This window comes from Populus alba, chromosome 8, assembly GCF_005239225.2.
Source record: "Populus alba chromosome 8, ASM523922v2, whole genome shotgun sequence".
In the NCBI taxonomy this organism is placed as follows: Eukaryota; Viridiplantae; Streptophyta; class Magnoliopsida; order Malpighiales; family Salicaceae; genus Populus; species Populus alba.
The window spans coordinates 13,079,038-13,096,551 of NC_133291.1; the positions used below are offsets into that span (position 1 = coordinate 13,079,038).

The window sequence follows — 17,514 nt, forward strand, 5'->3', positions numbered from 1 at the left end:
TTAAAAAATAATTTTTCCTATATTTCCAAACAAACTAATAAAAGGGATAGCGAAAGTTACCTATCCTATTAAATTATCTTCATAACAAACTTTATTTAATAATTACATTTTACTCAAAAATAAGATTATTTTATACATCTCATTAAAAAAAATAAAACAATGTGGGTCAATTTAGAATTTTCAAAATTCAAAGATGTTAATAATTCTTTGGTAACTTTACGCAAGGCAAAAAATTTTATTTATTTTTATTTTTGAGTTGATAGTGAAAAGATTGATTGATAAGTCATTTTTTTTATGGCAAAATTTGGGTGTTTGTGTAAGGAATACGGATTACCCACCCAATCAAATATTTCAAAGGTTGAAACTTTTGTGGTTTCAATTTGCTTTACATATTTTTAATATTAATATTTTTAAAAAAAATTTAATATACAAATGTTAAAAATAAATTTTAAAAAATAAAAAAAATATTTATTTCAATATATTTCTAAGTAAAAAATACTTAAAAAAACAATTATAATTACTCTTCCAAACACTTTTAATTTTTGTAGTTGCTATGCTTTTAAAAAAATTAAATTTTGTTCTTTAAATTATTTTTTTCTATTGTGTTTTTAATTTTTTTTTAATGTACTAATATTAAAAATAATGTTTAAAAAATATATAATTTTTTATTTTTATCTATTTCTAAGTGAATTTTATTTTTAAAAAGCAACTACCATCACAATATAAAACACCATCGTAGACACATTTTGCTTTTATATTTGAAGTTGCTGTGTACATTTTAAAAATATATTTTACTTAAAAAATATTAAATTGATAATTTTTTTAATTATCATGTGTTATTATCCAAAAAATTTAAAAATCTAAAATAAATATCTTAATATATTTTTAATATATATATATAAAACCACGCTAAACACATTTAATTTATTTATATGCTGGGGAATGATTCGCAGTTATCAAAAAAAAAAAAGAAGAGGAGGCAGCATAATTGATAACTCAGCTATTACAGACCTCTCCTGACTAGCTTGTTCCAAATCAAACCTTCTTTATTCCCTGAGTTGTTGTTTTCTCTGGTTTATATATATATATATATATATATATATATGCTTTCTCTTGGTTGAAACTAAAAGCCTGCAGGAGTTATTGCTCTGTAACCCTTTCCGTTTCTGCCAAAATAAATTCTAATATCATCGGAGGACTTGATCATCCATTTCAACGTTCTCAATCCCAGCCTCCAAGGCTCCAACCTGCTTCATGCGTGCATGCCAGCTCCGTCCATGATCCGTCGCTCCTTATCTGACACCTGCACCGTCGGCAGCCCTGCCACCTGCATGCGAGGGACACCTATTTTAATGACCCAAAACAATCCAAAGCCTTGGGAAATCCTCCCGTCCAAGGTAAGTTTTTGCATGCCAAAGCATGCATTACCAGTGTTCTTTGAATTTGTGATTTCTTGAGGTATGTTTAAGACATTTTTTTAATAATTGCCTTGTTCTCGGGGTTGGGGTTTATTTGAACAAACTTGGAGAAAAGGGTTTAATTGAGTAAATTCAAAGCACACTGGGGTTATTTAAGAAAATTAACTAAAAAAATAATCGAGAGGACTATTTTGACAGCTGTGAATCAAGAAAAGTAAACCGTGGCCGTATATTCCTATTCACATTATGATGATAGGTTCAGGGTAGGGTGATTTGTGCCTGTGTTCACTTTATAATCTTGAGCATTGATTGTGTACAAATATTTCTTATTTCTTAATTCTTAAAAAATCATAAATAAATAAATAAAGAAGAGTGAGAAATTTATTTTCATTGGAATTCAAACTTAAATTCGGCAATTAAGACTATCAAATAAAAACTCCTAGACGGATTCATAAATATTAAAATTAAATCATTTTGTCATCTGTATAGAAAAATATGCTGATTTAATTATTTTGATCTAAAAATTTTAGATTTAAAATTTGTATTGATTTTTTTTATATATAAATGGCTTTTGAGTTTAGATTTGTGCTTGGAAGGTTTAGGAGATTGTTTATATATGTTTTTAGTAAAAACAACAAGAAAATAAAATCAATTATATATATATATATATATAAATATATCAATTAGAGTGTGTGATCATGGAGCGAACTTTTTAGATAATTTTAATATATTTATATCAAAAATAAATTTTTAAAAATAAAAAAATATTATTCTAATATATTTATAGATAAAAAAAATTAAATAAAAAATATTTACACCGTCCTAAACACTTTTTAATTTGTTTTAAATAAACCCATTAAATTTATTTGAAATGGATTTCTAATCTGACTTGGATTCAGCTATATTGGGCTTAATCTTGCTGGGTCACAAAGTTTTCCTATTGAAATGGGCTTATAATAAGTCTTTTAAATGTATAATAATCTCTCGATATTGATATTGATTTACTTGCACATAATTGAGTATCAAGTTAATTAATTTTCGTTGATTTTCCCCCTCTTCTTCAAATCTATCACGGGAAGAATCGAAGATAAAGGCTGATATAATACTTGAATGTTAATTAAATTAAAATTTTAATATGTCAGAACTTTAATAATTAAACAATTACAAGTTTAAAATTTTATTATTTCTATTTTTTATATATATAAAAATTAAATATAAAATAGTATGGATTTATGTAAGTTTCAAGTAAAGAGATTTTACTTAAAAAAATTTATTAGAAAATAATATAAATTATATTTTAAAATATTATTTAATAATTAATAATTTTAAATTTTAAATTAAATTAATTCTTTAACATCAACAAACAAAGCAGAAGTTCCAATGGGCCTTTTCAATAGTACAGACATGCAAATGAAACATAGTCATTAACTGTCTTGGTTAACCATGCGGATTTGTAAGGAGCAAGATGATTCAAATGACTGTGGAACAAATTAATTTCTCTCCTTGCTTTTTCTAATTTTTATTTAATCTTCAATTTAAATCGTAATATATTTCAAAAAACATACTTTGTTTATATTCTATTTTTTTTATGTTCTAGTTTTTATTGGATTCCTTTTATTTTTTTTCATTAATATTTTATTAGATTTAACATGTATGAAATTCTTTATACATGAAAAATAACATTTAACATGCCACTCACCAGCCGTAAAGATAAAAATATATAAAATAAATTTTAAAAGTGTAATTTAATTAATTAAGTTTTAAATTTATTTTTTTATTAGTTAAAATTTTATAAATTTCAGAGCTATTATAAATTTATTTAATTATTAATTTTAAAACTTATAAAATTAGTTAAAATATATTTAAATTAACTGGATACTTATATTAATCTAGAAAATTAGATAAAATAATAACATTAATAAGAGAAAAGGAATGTTTTGAACATGAAATTAACCATAGGTAGTGGAAGAACCCTGCAAGCATTGACCCAAAAACAGTCTTCTAGCTCCCTACCTCTCCCGCCTCTCTGTTTTTTATCTCTTCGCTGTAGATCATACCGTTCATCTTGCTCGCTCTCCTTCTCAAGGGTAGGCCACCAGTAATCCAAGCCCGTCGTCGTCAGTTTCAAATCTTCCCACTGCATTCCCATGTTCCTTACAGTCTCACAAGCGTGGATTATTGACTGTGGGATCCATGATTTAAGTTCTTATGGAGATATGGTGGTGCTGGTCCTTTCGTTCTTTTGAAAACGACTCCTAGCTCTTGGTGGGTGGTGACGGTGACAGCGGCATCTGATTTGATCATTTGGAAAAGGAAGGAGAGGAAAGGATCGCACATGGCGGTGGGGACTCCCCTTCAACTCTTTTGCTTGGTTCACAGGATTAGAGAGAGCATCTTCAATCAATCTATGCTATAAGAATCTTCCTTTGAATGCTAAGTGTGTGGAGATCCTTTCTTGTTAGTGCTCTTCTTCTTTTAATATTAGGATTTTCTTTTGCAAATTAGTACATTTTCAGAAAATAAAAAACAATTCAATTTGAATGAATAGTTCAGTTAATATTTACTAGAAATAGCATAAACTTGATAAATTTAAGAGGTTGCTTTTATTACTAGAAACGCAAGTGTTTATTTTTTTTTTTAATTTCTTGTGTTATTGATAATGAATTTTTAATTATCTAAACTCTGCTATTTTTTTTAAAAAAAAATTCAACTATGCTGGTTTGAAAAGAAAAAAAAATCTCTGATGAAGTTATTTTTCTCTTAAAAAAGAAAACTATTTTCTTGGAATAAAATCATTAGCTCGACAAGGGTCTCTTAATTTGTGCCTTCCGAATAATATTTTTAAATTATCACTTGTTTAATGTTGTATATGTTTTCCATTTAATATGTTTATAAGCTGTCATCGCCATGGCAAGGGAAACTCTCGCAGCTCTCCCCAATGTTCAACCTTTTCCATTCCAGCGTCACAGCGGTATGTTTTTTATTTAAAAATGTACAGACCTGAAAACATAAAAAGAAAAAATATATAGTTTAAAATTAAAAAATTAAAAAAAAATCAAATTTCTTCCGATCTCACCTTTGGATTATTACTCCATAGTTGTATCTGGTCAGTTAGCTATGACCCATGCATGATTCACTATCACCAGTGTCAGTCTATCACAAATCACAAAGAGGAAGAAAACCATTTATGCAAGAAAACAAGGGATTAAATGTCGTATAACACTAGCTTGCTGCAGCTTTTAAAATATGAAAGTCGGGAAGATAATGGTGTTGAAATTTGAAGGTGATGATTACTGGATCAGAGTACTAACTAAGCACGTAAAACAGGGATTTGACTATCTTGAACCAGAGAAATGACTAAATTCTCTGTATTGCTTGGAAAATCGACAATGGAGGAGCCAAATGTTCAATTAGGGAATTGACTGAATCATAAATGAAAGATTATTTAATGGAGTAGCAAAATGAAGAGTGCTGTCTTCCAGGAATATATTATCAGAATTAAAATTTCAAAAGTGATTTTTAACTTAAAGGATATGAAAATGTTTTTTTTTTTTTTGAATTTTTTATATTATCACTTTGGAATCATGAGAGGGTGTGAGACTTGAAAAAAAAAAAAAAAAAGCCCAAGAACTTACACTAGCCGATTGCGCACCATATGGATTCCTTCATTAAAATGTTTTTTTGTCATCTTGGAAGTTTATTCCTTTAAGCTCCTCGTCTTCAACCTGCAATTCAAAATGATCGACAGAGTGATTAGAAAACTTAGTAAAAATCAATAACAAATCAGGAAAAAAAAGAGAGTAAAGTATTGAAAACAGACACGAACCACGACACACGCCAAAAAATAGAACAGAGAAGGAAACTGTTTGCAACGGGAACTATGAAAAGCGAACTAGGGAAGACGATACAGATCGATAACGCAGCAACACATAAATGATGGGTGATGGGCAGGTTAATATCAAGCCACGAGAAAAATAATGGATAAGGAGGAGAGCACGGCACCCAACGCAACTAGGAAGGATCTTGCAAACAACATAAGGCATCTACTGGACGCGAATGGGCGATGGAATTGGCAAGGAACGAAAGAAAGAGCTGTTATGCACAGTAGTACTGGAAAAGATGATCCAAAACCCACCATCACAAAAAGCTTTTGAACCCAAACTAAATATTGGACTGGAAATTCATTCATTTTCAGGACCAAAAAAAGCAATCCCTTCTTAACGATTTACAGTCACCAAATACATATATCTCATGATCATATTAGCTACTGCAAGCTCCAGTGTTCCCCTTTCCATTTCTCTGTTTCTTTAGTTATATTATACGTTGTTCTTTCCAGTTATATATGCCAAATATGTCCGGTCTCAGTTCAATTGAGTCTGCAGTTATTGCCAATGATTCCCATTGTGAACAAGGTAGATATGGCCAGGATTCCCATGAGCATGGTAACCATATTGATACTGAGGAGGCGGAGGAGTCTTCTTCTTTGAAGAAAACGCTACTGGCTTCGACATCTGATGATAGTAGCACCTTGGAGTGGTAGAAGTTGAAGCAATGGTGGCACCACCATAGCTATTAGAGGGTGGGGAGGGTGGGGAGGATGAGGAGGAGGAGGAGGAGGATGATTTGGAAGAGGAAGAATATATTTTTTTCGGGAGCGAAAGGAAAGCCCTGATCTTTAAAGATGCAGTCGGTGTTGCTGCTCCTACTCGATCGTATTCCTCGATGAGATTTGCTAGATCCTCATCCGAGGTGATCGATACCAGAGCGTCTAGATCTTCTTTTGGCAACTGACAACGGAGACTCACTGATGTGCCACACAACTCTCCAAGCTTCAACAATAACTCTGTATGCCACACATGCAAAAATATTCCACCCCATATCACTTACTCCATCATCATATATCCACACACATACATAACAAAAGCATAACACTTGATGCAGGTAAAGCTAAAACATGAATTACCAAAAGAAAAGGAAAGGGGAGATGGTGGAAATTCATATAGAAAACACTGACCAGCAAAGGAGATGGAACGGTCGACGCCGATGACACGGGTCTCGCCACCTTGATAACGGAGTTTACCATCGGGAAAACGGGGGATGATCTTGCCACCATAACTGCAGAGGAACTTGATGGTGGCGGTGGCGGTGGCAGAGGAGGGGGCTTTGAGGTGAAGCTTGGTGGTGTCAAGTGAAGGTCCGACCATACTTGAGTAATAAGAGAAATGGGGTCCAGTCGATCTAGTGAGAGAAGGAGGGAGAGAGAGCTAGATAGTTTTGAGAAGCGAAGAGGTTGAAGGAAGATGCTAAGCTAGTCGCCTTAGAGCTGCCTCTTCAAGCCTAACTATGGTACTCTTCTTCCCGTATTTATAGAAATGGTTCCTTGGTAAGGGAGGGTGTAACTTGACTGCGGGGTAAGGGCGGAGCTGGTATCATTTGATAGGGAGATGAGAATTAAAATAATAAAATTTATTATTAAAAAAATTATTTATTTAAAATAAAAAAAAAATATTATACTATTTTATATATAAATGCTAAATAAAAGAAATTAAAATATTTTACAGGAGCCGGGTCCCTACCTCCCCCTGATTCCGCCCCAGGGCTCAGCTTACGTCAGTTACGATTCCTTGAGAGCCCCCAATCTAGGATAAAGAGTAAAGTTAAATAGCTTCAAACCATATACTTTTTGACTCCTTGTCGTCGGTCTATAACGGGCTTGTTAAAAGGACGTTTGGGATTTAAAATTTGAATTTTATTTTTTTAAAATATTTTTATTAAAAATATTTTTTAAAAAATATTTGTAAATAAAATAAACTTTAAATGTAACCTTTAACACATTTCTAAATGGATGATTAATAAGTTAAGCTCTAAAAAAAAATTTATTTCTATTGTATCAGAAATTTAATATAAAAATACAATAAGTTTTGAAAAATCCTTAAATTAGGTTTTGAAATATATTTTTTCTGTTTGCATCATTAATAGCAATGTTTCCGAGTATTAGGCTATTGCGTGCTTAGTGGTATTAGTTATGGAAAAAAAAAAAAAAAACAAGAAGAGCTCGCAGCTTTTCTGCAAAGCACCATGCGCTTTCCTACATTGTCCTTTCTTCTATCGAGGCCGGACTCTTTTCCTTTTATAAATAGAGAAAAGAAGAACGAAGCCGGAGTCGTCACATTTATTAGGGCCGTGTAGAGTGGGGTTGAGTTTGTTGTGTAAAGTGTTTTTTATGTTAAAATATATTAAAATAAAATTTTTTATATTTTTTAAAAATTATTTTTGATATTATTACATCAAAACGATATAAAATATACAAAAAATTTAACTTTTCACAAAATAAAATTTATATTTTTTAAAAACACGGGTTGATCTGTATTTCCAAATGCTCTCTAACTTAGACTAGGTTGAAAAATTATTTTCAAAGAGCATTTAGTTAAGAAATTTGATGATTTTTTAATATAAAAAAAAATTAATGCATTTTACGTACATAAATATTTGTATAAAACCATTTAGACACTACTAAAATACACAATTATTATTAAATATGGTTTACACAATGAGTCATACTATTCTGTCATTATTTTTATTTAGACCCTGTTTATTTGCTAGAAAATAGTTTTTTTAAATGGTTTTTTTGGAAAGTAAATTCCTGAAAAGTAAATTATTTTTTGATGTTTGGTAGTGTCATGAAAAATAAGTTGAAAAATATTTTCCAGTGTTTGGTTATGTAATGAAAAATGAGCTGAAAAATAATTTATTAATATTTTTTTAAAGTTTATTAAAATAATAAGAAACAAATCTTATAAATTAAAAAGTTGAATGAGAATGAAATTGAAAAAAAAATATAATTTCATAAATTATCTCAAATAAAATAAATATCAATCAAAATAATAAAGATTAAATCTAACATATAAAAAAATTTTAAAAATGATGAAATTAAAATAATAATAATTACAATTTCATAAATTATTTCAAATAAAATAAGTAACAATCAAAAGCATTTGACCAAATTTGATAGATAAAAAATTTCAATTAAAAAAATAATAAGAGAAAAGCAAATAAAAATTATAAAAATTAAAATTAAAATTAATATAAAAATCAAATTCTAATGGGTGAAATTAAAAAAAAATTCAAAAAACAAATATAGAAATTAAAAGTTTGAGGATCAAATTTGTTATAATCAACAAATAATATAATATTTTTAAATTTATTATAACTTCTAAAAAGTGTTTTTCGTTTAAAATAAAAGGAAAATATTTTTTTTTTAAAACCAAGCCAAATTTTTATTTGACTAGAAAGTGTTTTTCATTAATCAATTTTTCTGATAACAAATAAACACAAAAAAATTTTGAAAAGTGATTTCGAGAAAAGATTTACGATGTCTTAAATAAATAATTGCATATACAAGTACAACAATATGATTTTATATACCTATTTTTATAAAATAAAATTGTATAGAAGTTAATTGAATGTGATTCGGTCGATTCAATAAATTAAGAAAAACTTGAATAATAAAAAAAAATAAAAAAAACAAGAATAGACATATGATGAACAATTTTTTATTTTTTTGAGACTAATGAAATAGAGGGATGTTAATTTGAGACTATGATGAACACATAAGAAAGCATAAAAAAATCACAGAGATCAATTAAAAATAAACCAAATGTTTTAAAATAAAATTAAAAAAAAAACTCAATTAATTTTTCTTAAGAAAAAACCTAGAAGTATGAGATTGAAAAAAAAAAAAAAAAGGCCTAGGTGGGCTTATAGTGGCCTAGATATTTATACTCTGTCATGCAATTTATAAGTGAAATAACACATTGTTGGAACTACTCTTATCAAAAGAAACCTAATGACACCATGAACAATTATTTTTGTGGTCAAAATTGATGTCAATTGACAAATTTTTCTTTGTATCGGAGTATAATGACTTTTTCTCTCATCTCTTAAGCTAATGACTAAAAAATAAGAAAAATAAAGTTTTGTGCTTAAATTGGATTTCTTAAAACTAAAAGGATTGGAAAGTTTTAAATTAAAAAAAGGACTAATTTAAAGTTTTCTTGCCTGGTATGAAATTATCACTTAAGTTCTCAGCTTTTTTCACTTTGATAATTGGTTTTTCAACCATGGTTTTTTTTTTTTATTATTATTATTATTAACGTAAGTATTCTGGTCAGCTTGCATGTACTTCGACTAATCTCATGAATTCTAGAGTTAACAATCATAGATTTGCCAATTCAAACTCTTCATATCAAGATAATTTTTATATAATTTAATTTTAAATTCGAGTAAAATTAAGAGTTGTATCAAAAAAATTTAAATTAGGTTTAATAACAATAGTAATAGTTTTTTGTGGCTTAAATATTTATTATTTAAGAAAATTAACTAGAGCCGTGGCGTACCACAACATTATAAACTAGCACTATCTATATGCATTATGAATTACAATCACTAATCACATATAAAATCTGACATAGAATTCCGTTTTCATTTCATTTCATTTGAAGCACCATTTCAAGAGGTCGGCTGCTTTTTAAGGATAACTTCTGAAGGATTAGGCTAAGATTTTCCTCTTCTTATAATTTCATGCTTCGTCTTTTTCAATGATTATGACACGTAATAATCCAAAGGCAGCAGCTGTGTGGGCATGCTAGGGGGGGCCCTACATTTTCCTCAGAGCTGCATATCCCCGAATTCTTGTATTTGCGTGATTTTCAAAAGGTGCTGAAGCATATCCACCTTTATCTCCTTATCCTTTTGATGAGGGAATCATGCACCTTGCCTGGTCCCTTCACGTTACAAATGGCACTTTTTTTATTCTAGTATTTTGTAGGTCCCACATATGGAGAAGAAAAGGAAAATCCCTTGCCTTCACGGCTCACAGAAACAGATTTCACTTCGTGTGGTGGTGGGTGTTCGCATTAACATGGAAGATATTAGCATACAATTAACTAGATAGGTGTTGTCTGCTTCATTGTGGATTGGGCTAAATTTTGTATACAGTGAAAAAAGGAAGTTGAAGTGCTATTATTATATTGTTTTTTAAAAAAGAAAAAATTCACAACTTGACACTATAAAAAAAAAAAAAAAAAAAAATGAAAAAAATCACTATTTGCAGTCCCCAAGAATCCAAACATACAAGAAAATAAGGAGAAAAAATCATTTAACAAAAAAAAATCTAAAATAACACCAACAAATCTAAGTGAGGTTGTCAAAATTCACGAGAGGGATCACGCAAGCGGAATAATCCACTAGAAAATAAAATGATAGGTTGACCCGTGATCTAGGTGACTTAAGGTTTATGGTAGGTCGGATTTAAAAAGAAATTTTAGGAGAATTGATTTGTTATGAAATGATAAAAAAAACACAAGTTCACATGTGACTTGAAAGCTCATGGCAAATCTAGTCAAGAACGAGTAAAAAATTATAGATTATTTTCATTTTTTTTTTTAAATGATGTCATTCTTACTTTTTTATATAAAAAAATTCATTTGACTTGGATTAACTTAGATCAACTCACATAACAGATTGATTCCTAAAAAATGAGATAACAACTTAAAATTTTGAGTTAAATAGAAAAATCAAAAACAAAAATCATACAAAAGAATCCAAATCGAGAATAAAAATCAACAGAATGCAAACCAAACTTTAAGAAATAAAAAATCAAGATTATTAATACAAGGATGAAATTGAGAATAAATTAAATTTTGACAAAAGGGTTAAGAGTTAAATTTTGAAATCAAAACATTGAGGGTCTAACCTTAAATATCATCAAACTTTTAATTGAATGATAAAATAAAAAAGAAAAATGAAATTAACAAAAGAATCCGAAACAAAAAAAATAAAAATCAAGAGAATAAAAATCAAATTTGAAAAAAATAAATAATAATACTAATTATGGATTAAAGTATGAAATTGAAAAAAAATTTTTTTTTGATAAAAGGTTAAGAATCAAAATTTAAAATCAAAACATTGATGACCTAACTCTAAATATCATCAAACTTTGAATTGAAGGGTAAAAATAAAAAGAAAAAATAAATTCACATAAAAATCCAAATTAAATATATAAAATAAAGAGAATAAGAACCAAAATAGACCGAATGGAGCCTCACATGCTGCTCAAAAAGCACAGAGTTGTCCCGCATGTTGACGCATGAGTTGTTTTAAATATTTTTTTAAAATAAAAAAGATTGAATCACTTATAATCCAACTTAGAACTCAGTAATAACATAAAACCTATAGGAAATGACAAAAACACTCCTCAATGCAAAGCTTAGAAAATATGATTTTAGGGTTAATATAGTAATTCTAGTATTTAAATAATATAAAAAACCAAGAATAACCCTTAAAATAATTAAATGAAAATAAATCTCAAATACAATTAAGTAATTTAATTGTACAATTAAAATATAAGATTATTATTATAATGACCCCGTGAATTAGATAATGACATATGAATGCTTATGAAATAACCAAACTGCCTTACTAGCGGTTATGTTGATATGGGGTAAAGTAGTAATTTTCTTGTAAAAAATGCATAGCCATATGATTCTTTATTTTCTAGCTAGTCTTTTCTTCTGCTTCTCTGTTATAAATTGTGCTCAGGTATATAATATAATTATTTGAAGATTGGGTATGTGGTTAAAATTCTGACCACACGATGGCTTTTACACGTGTCAGGGGCCCAGTAAGCCACTTGTAAATTGTTTGAGGAAACCTCGTTGTCCAGCACACCACCACCCAATTAGGTCGATTGCTGAGTTTAAAGGCTACAGCGAGGGGGTCGGTTGTCGTTTCGCTGAATTTTTCAAAAGCGTGTGATGCTACACGTGTCAACACAAAGGCCGAGTTTTCGTGATATTGACTTGCTCTCTGTATTTTTCATCAAAAAATGTATCTCATTTTGGAATCTCGGACAAACAGTAATTTAATCCGATCCAGGAATTCATCTAAAACACAGATCGGGCTGACCAGTGGATCATTGATTTAAATTCAGATTAATTATTTTTATTAAGATAATTAATATTTATGATATTTCCTTATATAATATATGAAATCTCTCTTTATAGTCATTTAAAAATTTTACTTAAATCAAGTTTCGAATCCTAATTTTTTTCGAATATTTGGCCGACCTTAACAAGTATGCTGCAATGTTGTTCACACTTTGAGACACTGGCCACGACAGAATAGAGGCACGGCCACTCTTTCTAACACGCAACTTTTCTTTAGTTTTTTTGTAAGTCAATGACTAAAATAACCTTTGTCATTTGATGTCATAGCATCCGGTCTCTCCTCGGTTGGGAAAAAAAAGTCTCTCTTTCAATCTCTCTCACCTTCCCCGGTCCCCATCTTTCTATCTACCGTCCCAGGTTTCAACCTCCAAGCTTTTTACTAGAGAGAGAGCTAAAATATGTGCAAAAAACTGTATATATATTTTTGTTTATTGTAGTTTATAATTATGAATTGACGGTTTTATTCTTGCAAAACCTCTTAATAAATTGCTTTTTTAAAGCTAAAACCGTCTTTTTCTTTGATTTATTTGTTGTTTTTTAATTATTAAGGGATGTGGTACACTTTTCATTATTTTTTTCAGGAATTGTTATCTTTAATAACTATTTTATTACTCTCTAATTCAAATTTTCAAAAGCTTAACTTAAAAAATTAATTCATAATTTTAAGATGATTTTTTATAATAATGTATAGGTCTCAAGTGTAGAGTAGTATTAAAAAATATACAAAAAAGTTGTTGATATATGCATTGAAAGTGTGAGTCGCTCCGTCGCCTTCAAGCAACGAGTGTAGCAATTTTTTGTGGTAAAAAATATTATTTCATCATGTCATTTGATTCATCTCAGTTTTCTTTTTCTTTTTGTACGATGCAAGTAGTTGTCAGATTTTTGATGTGTCATCGACATCTTGTTTTTATCTTTTCTTTCTTTTTCCTCCTATAAATTCATGTTTGGCCCTCCCTATTTTCATGTCAGCTCATTAGGTTATTTTTCATTTTTTTTCCCCTCATTTCTTGATTTTTATTTGTTTTATTTTAATTAATTTCTCAAATTTCATTTTGTTTTTAATTGCATCTTCCTTTAATTTTTTTCTATCAGATTTGGTTTTTATTCTTTTGATTTTTTTAAGATAGTTTTTTAATTTGTTTTATTTTTATAATTCCACCCCTTCATTTTGTTCTCCTTTCATGTTTGGTGCTCATTCTTTTTCTTTTTCTTTTTTGTTTTTGGTTAGTTTTTAATTCAAGATTTTTTTTTTTAATCTCATCGTTTTGCATTAGATTAATTAACAATTGAGATTCTTGATTAAACCTAAGTTTTAAATTTCACATGTTGTGAACTTAAAATATTAACCTAGGTTTAAATTATTTGCCTAAATCAATTAGTATGGGTTTAAACAATAAATTTATTAGTTTTTTTTTTTTATATATATATAGAATGACTTTCATATTCAACCTCCTCAATTATTGTGAATTATATATTTTTGAACTGATTGAGGTTATTGCTTTCTATTTTATTCTTTTTTGCAAAGTTAAGTTACTATAACACCTATAAATACAAAACAACACTTAACTTGTCTATGTATATATATGTTCACTTTTAAAGCTTGACTTCAAGCGTTTAGTCATTATTTTAGAGGCAATTTGGTCTTTTACTTAATGTTGATAATAATTAAAAAAAAAATTTTATTTTACCAATCTTATTTATTGATATTGAATTGGTTGGGAACTAGACTTTGTGAATGGTTTTTTTTTTCCTGCTTTGTTTAGAGTTATCGTAATCTTGAACAAACATTTATTTTAAAACTGATGCTTGAAATTGCGAGCATTTAATTTTTATTATATAATTAAGTAAAATATATTGTAATTTTTTTTTAACCTAACTAATTTCATGAACTGATTCATATCATTTAATATACCACCGTTTCGATATTGTTTTTGAAAAAAACTCATTCTTTGAACTTATTAAACCAATTAATTTACATTAAGATATATTTTATATGATTTAATTAAAAATTAATACTATATAAAAAATCGGTTAAGAGATTTGACTTTCACGAGTGTAATACCATTGCTAAAAATTCCAGTGTTTTTAATGTTTTTATATGTTTAGAAAAAATGGTTTAGCCTGCTGAAGAGTATAGTACAATGGACTCGTATCTTTGAATATATGACCTTCCATTCAAGTTCTATGTAATACTATAGTGGTTTGTTTGGGAACATAGACACGGCTACAACGCAACCCTTGTTTTTAAATTGAAAACACAGGTTCCACTGCAGCCACCGGTTGCATTTCCAAACAAGCATTTAATTTTTATACTTCAACTAAAAAAATAATCAAATTCATGAGAATTGACTAAGGTTAGATATCTTGACATCACAGCAGTGGTGGCCGGTTACACACATATAAACAAGAGAAATAAAACTTTAAGAGAGCATTTAAAAATTGTTGTGATTTAATAGTGATATTTTTATTTAAAAATATATTAAAATAATTTTTTTTTGAATAATTTTAAAACAAGGATAGGACAGGTTAAGCTAGTGAAGAACGAACAGACAGGAGGCGGCACGGGCAAGGCTCGATTTCTCTGGATTGCAGGGTGGGGCCATCTGGACCCGAGATTCTTTGAATTTCTCATTCCTAATTCATTGCATGCCACTTGATAAAGTGGACCACTTGTTACATGACACGTCACACATTCGAGGACATGTTAAATGATTGTCAATAGATGACGTGGGGGCTATGCATCTGGCACGCAGAGTTCACGTGGTATAATGCATAGTATATTTGTTAAATTCATTTTTGGTTAGGTGAATTGAATCGAAGAATTAAGGATACTTGTTTTTACTCGACTCGGGTTCTTAATCTAATTAAATAATATATTGATTCAATAATTTGTTTGATGTTTAAATTAAAGTTATTAAAGCTGGTTCCATACATGGATTCTAGTTACAAGTTGTTTAAATTAATCTAGTACAACCGGTTAAAATATAAAATAATATTATTTTAACATAGTTTTTTTTTTAAATTCAAAATAATATTATACTTTTTTAAAAATAAATAATTTTTTATCGGATCCATTAGGTGGTTACTTAAGCCATAAAGTTAGTTAGGTTAACCAAATCAACTTCTTTTCAATTTAATTTAAAATTTGATTTCATCTGAAAACAAATTATTATTATTTTTAAAATTTTTGAAATGTAAAAACACATGTAAGAGAAGACCAGGAAAATTACGTGAAGGGAAATGAGGTGAGAGAAAAGAAAAGAAGCGAAATTGAGCCTACTCATTGTAAGGCCCATAATCAATAATATTGGGCTCTTCTAGACTCCTATATAGGCTTTTCTATATATGTTCCGGAAAACAACGGGGGTAGATTAGCAATTGAGAAAGTCTTAATTATTAAGTATTTTATTCCCAGCATCAATCTCTCTCTCTCTCTCTCTCTCTATATATATATATATATATATAGAAGAATGAGTATTTCCATATCAGGTTTTTCTATATTTATATCATATTTATTATTTATTAAATACAAAATTTAAATATTTATAATCTATTATATCTATTTATATAATTTCGGGTATCCATATAAATATTTATTATTCAACTATTTTTTTAAAAGTAAAATAATTATATATATTTGAAATATGTATATATGTATTAAATAATTAAACAATAAATATTATATATGTGTGTGTGTGTATTATGTCAATATATTAAGATATGTATATATTATATTGAATTCAAATAAATATAAAGGTATATATATATATATATATAAATATATTATTGGATTTTGGGTAAGATTTGAAAATATTCATATTCCATCTATTGCTAATAAAAAAATAACTCCATTTGGTTCAAATTAAAAAAGGAGTAATTTGATTCAATTTTACAATAAATTTTTAATTTAAGTCAAGAAATATTTCTAACCAAATATATACGTAACTTTTCTATGAATAAAAAACTAAAACCTAATTTAAATCAACTTATAACATCCATTCATTATATTATCATAACTTATTTTTATACTTTTCAATGTTAATGTCTTTTTATTTAATTTTATATATTCTCACACGATTCTTTTATTTCTCTTTTGCTTTTATAGAATCCATGAATTGATCTTATTCTTTCTTTCTTAAGAATTCGATTTTTTTACTATCTTATAAGGATTGTCTTATTTACTAATTCATTTTATTTGAATAATTGAAAGGAAATAATCACCATTCTTTTTCATAATATTATTATATTAATTGAGAATCAAACCATTAAGAATTGGATTCCTAAAAGAAGGAAAGGCTGACTATAAAAATCGCATCGAGGAAGAACATGGAGGCTTGTGCCGCCTGAGACTTGACAGATGGAGAGGCTAGCTCGATTCCTAACCACAAATTCAATGAAACCGAATAATTTACTTTCTAGTTCAATCTTTTAGACCAAATGGTTTGTATTCAATGAAAGGTACATTCCCCCCTTCGTCTTAATTATTCTTCCTTGCTCTAACGAGAGGCTGTGATAGTCTCATCGTAATTCTCTTTTTTCAATGTTCATATATTAATTAATATGAGTGTCCGGATCAGCTTCTGTGTATCTTAATTAATCTCACGAGCCCTGAAATTAATATTATTATAAGTCTCCAATGACTATAAAATTTATAAGACTCGAACTAGTGATTTTTAAAAAAAAAAACAAATTTAGAATCTGATTAATTAAACTATACTTTTTATAATTAATGTTTATATATTCCATGAAGCACAATAAAAACAATAATAATATATACAAAAATAAAGCTAGAGCATGAAAATTTTTATATCTTACTATGATTTTGATTACATTTCGCATTGGATTATTAATAATTTTTTTTAAAATATAAAAAACATTTTAAATGTCTTGAATCTAATAATAATCTCAAATATAAAAACTTTATATTTTATGGGTGGCGATCATGCCTCGATTCAACACCCGTCAATAGCTTTTGAAAAAATAAATGAAAAAGATAACGCTTTTTTATGGTTATCTGAATGTCTACAGTATAATTTATAATACAAATATTTTATATAAACAATATAAATATAGTAGTTTTTAGACGT

At 28.1% G+C, this 17,514-nt stretch overlaps 1 protein-coding gene across 2 annotated transcripts; it reads right to left on the reverse strand.

Annotated features, from left to right (window-relative positions):
- Nucleotides 1-3,279: 3,279 nt before the first annotated feature.
- Nucleotides 3,280-6,774, reverse strand: LOC118038058 (uncharacterized). Of its 2 annotated transcripts, XM_035044350.2 has the most exons (5): nucleotides 6,433-6,774; nucleotides 5,245-6,261; nucleotides 5,054-5,143; nucleotides 4,495-4,571; nucleotides 3,280-4,418 (listed from the first exon to the last, which is right to left on the reverse strand). In XM_035044350.2, exons 1-2 carry the CDS (start codon nucleotides 6,620-6,622, stop codon nucleotides 5,801-5,803), a joined length of 651 nt encoding a protein of 216 aa, XP_034900241.1. In that variant the 5' UTR covers nucleotides 6,623-6,774; the 3' UTR covers nucleotides 3,280-4,418; nucleotides 4,495-4,571; nucleotides 5,054-5,143; nucleotides 5,245-5,800. The 2 variants fall into 2 exon arrangements, with proteins under 2 accessions (XP_034900241.1, XP_034900234.1); XM_035044343.2 differs by lacking the exon at nucleotides 4,495-4,571.
- Between the last annotated feature and the right edge of the window lie 10,740 nt (nucleotides 6,775-17,514).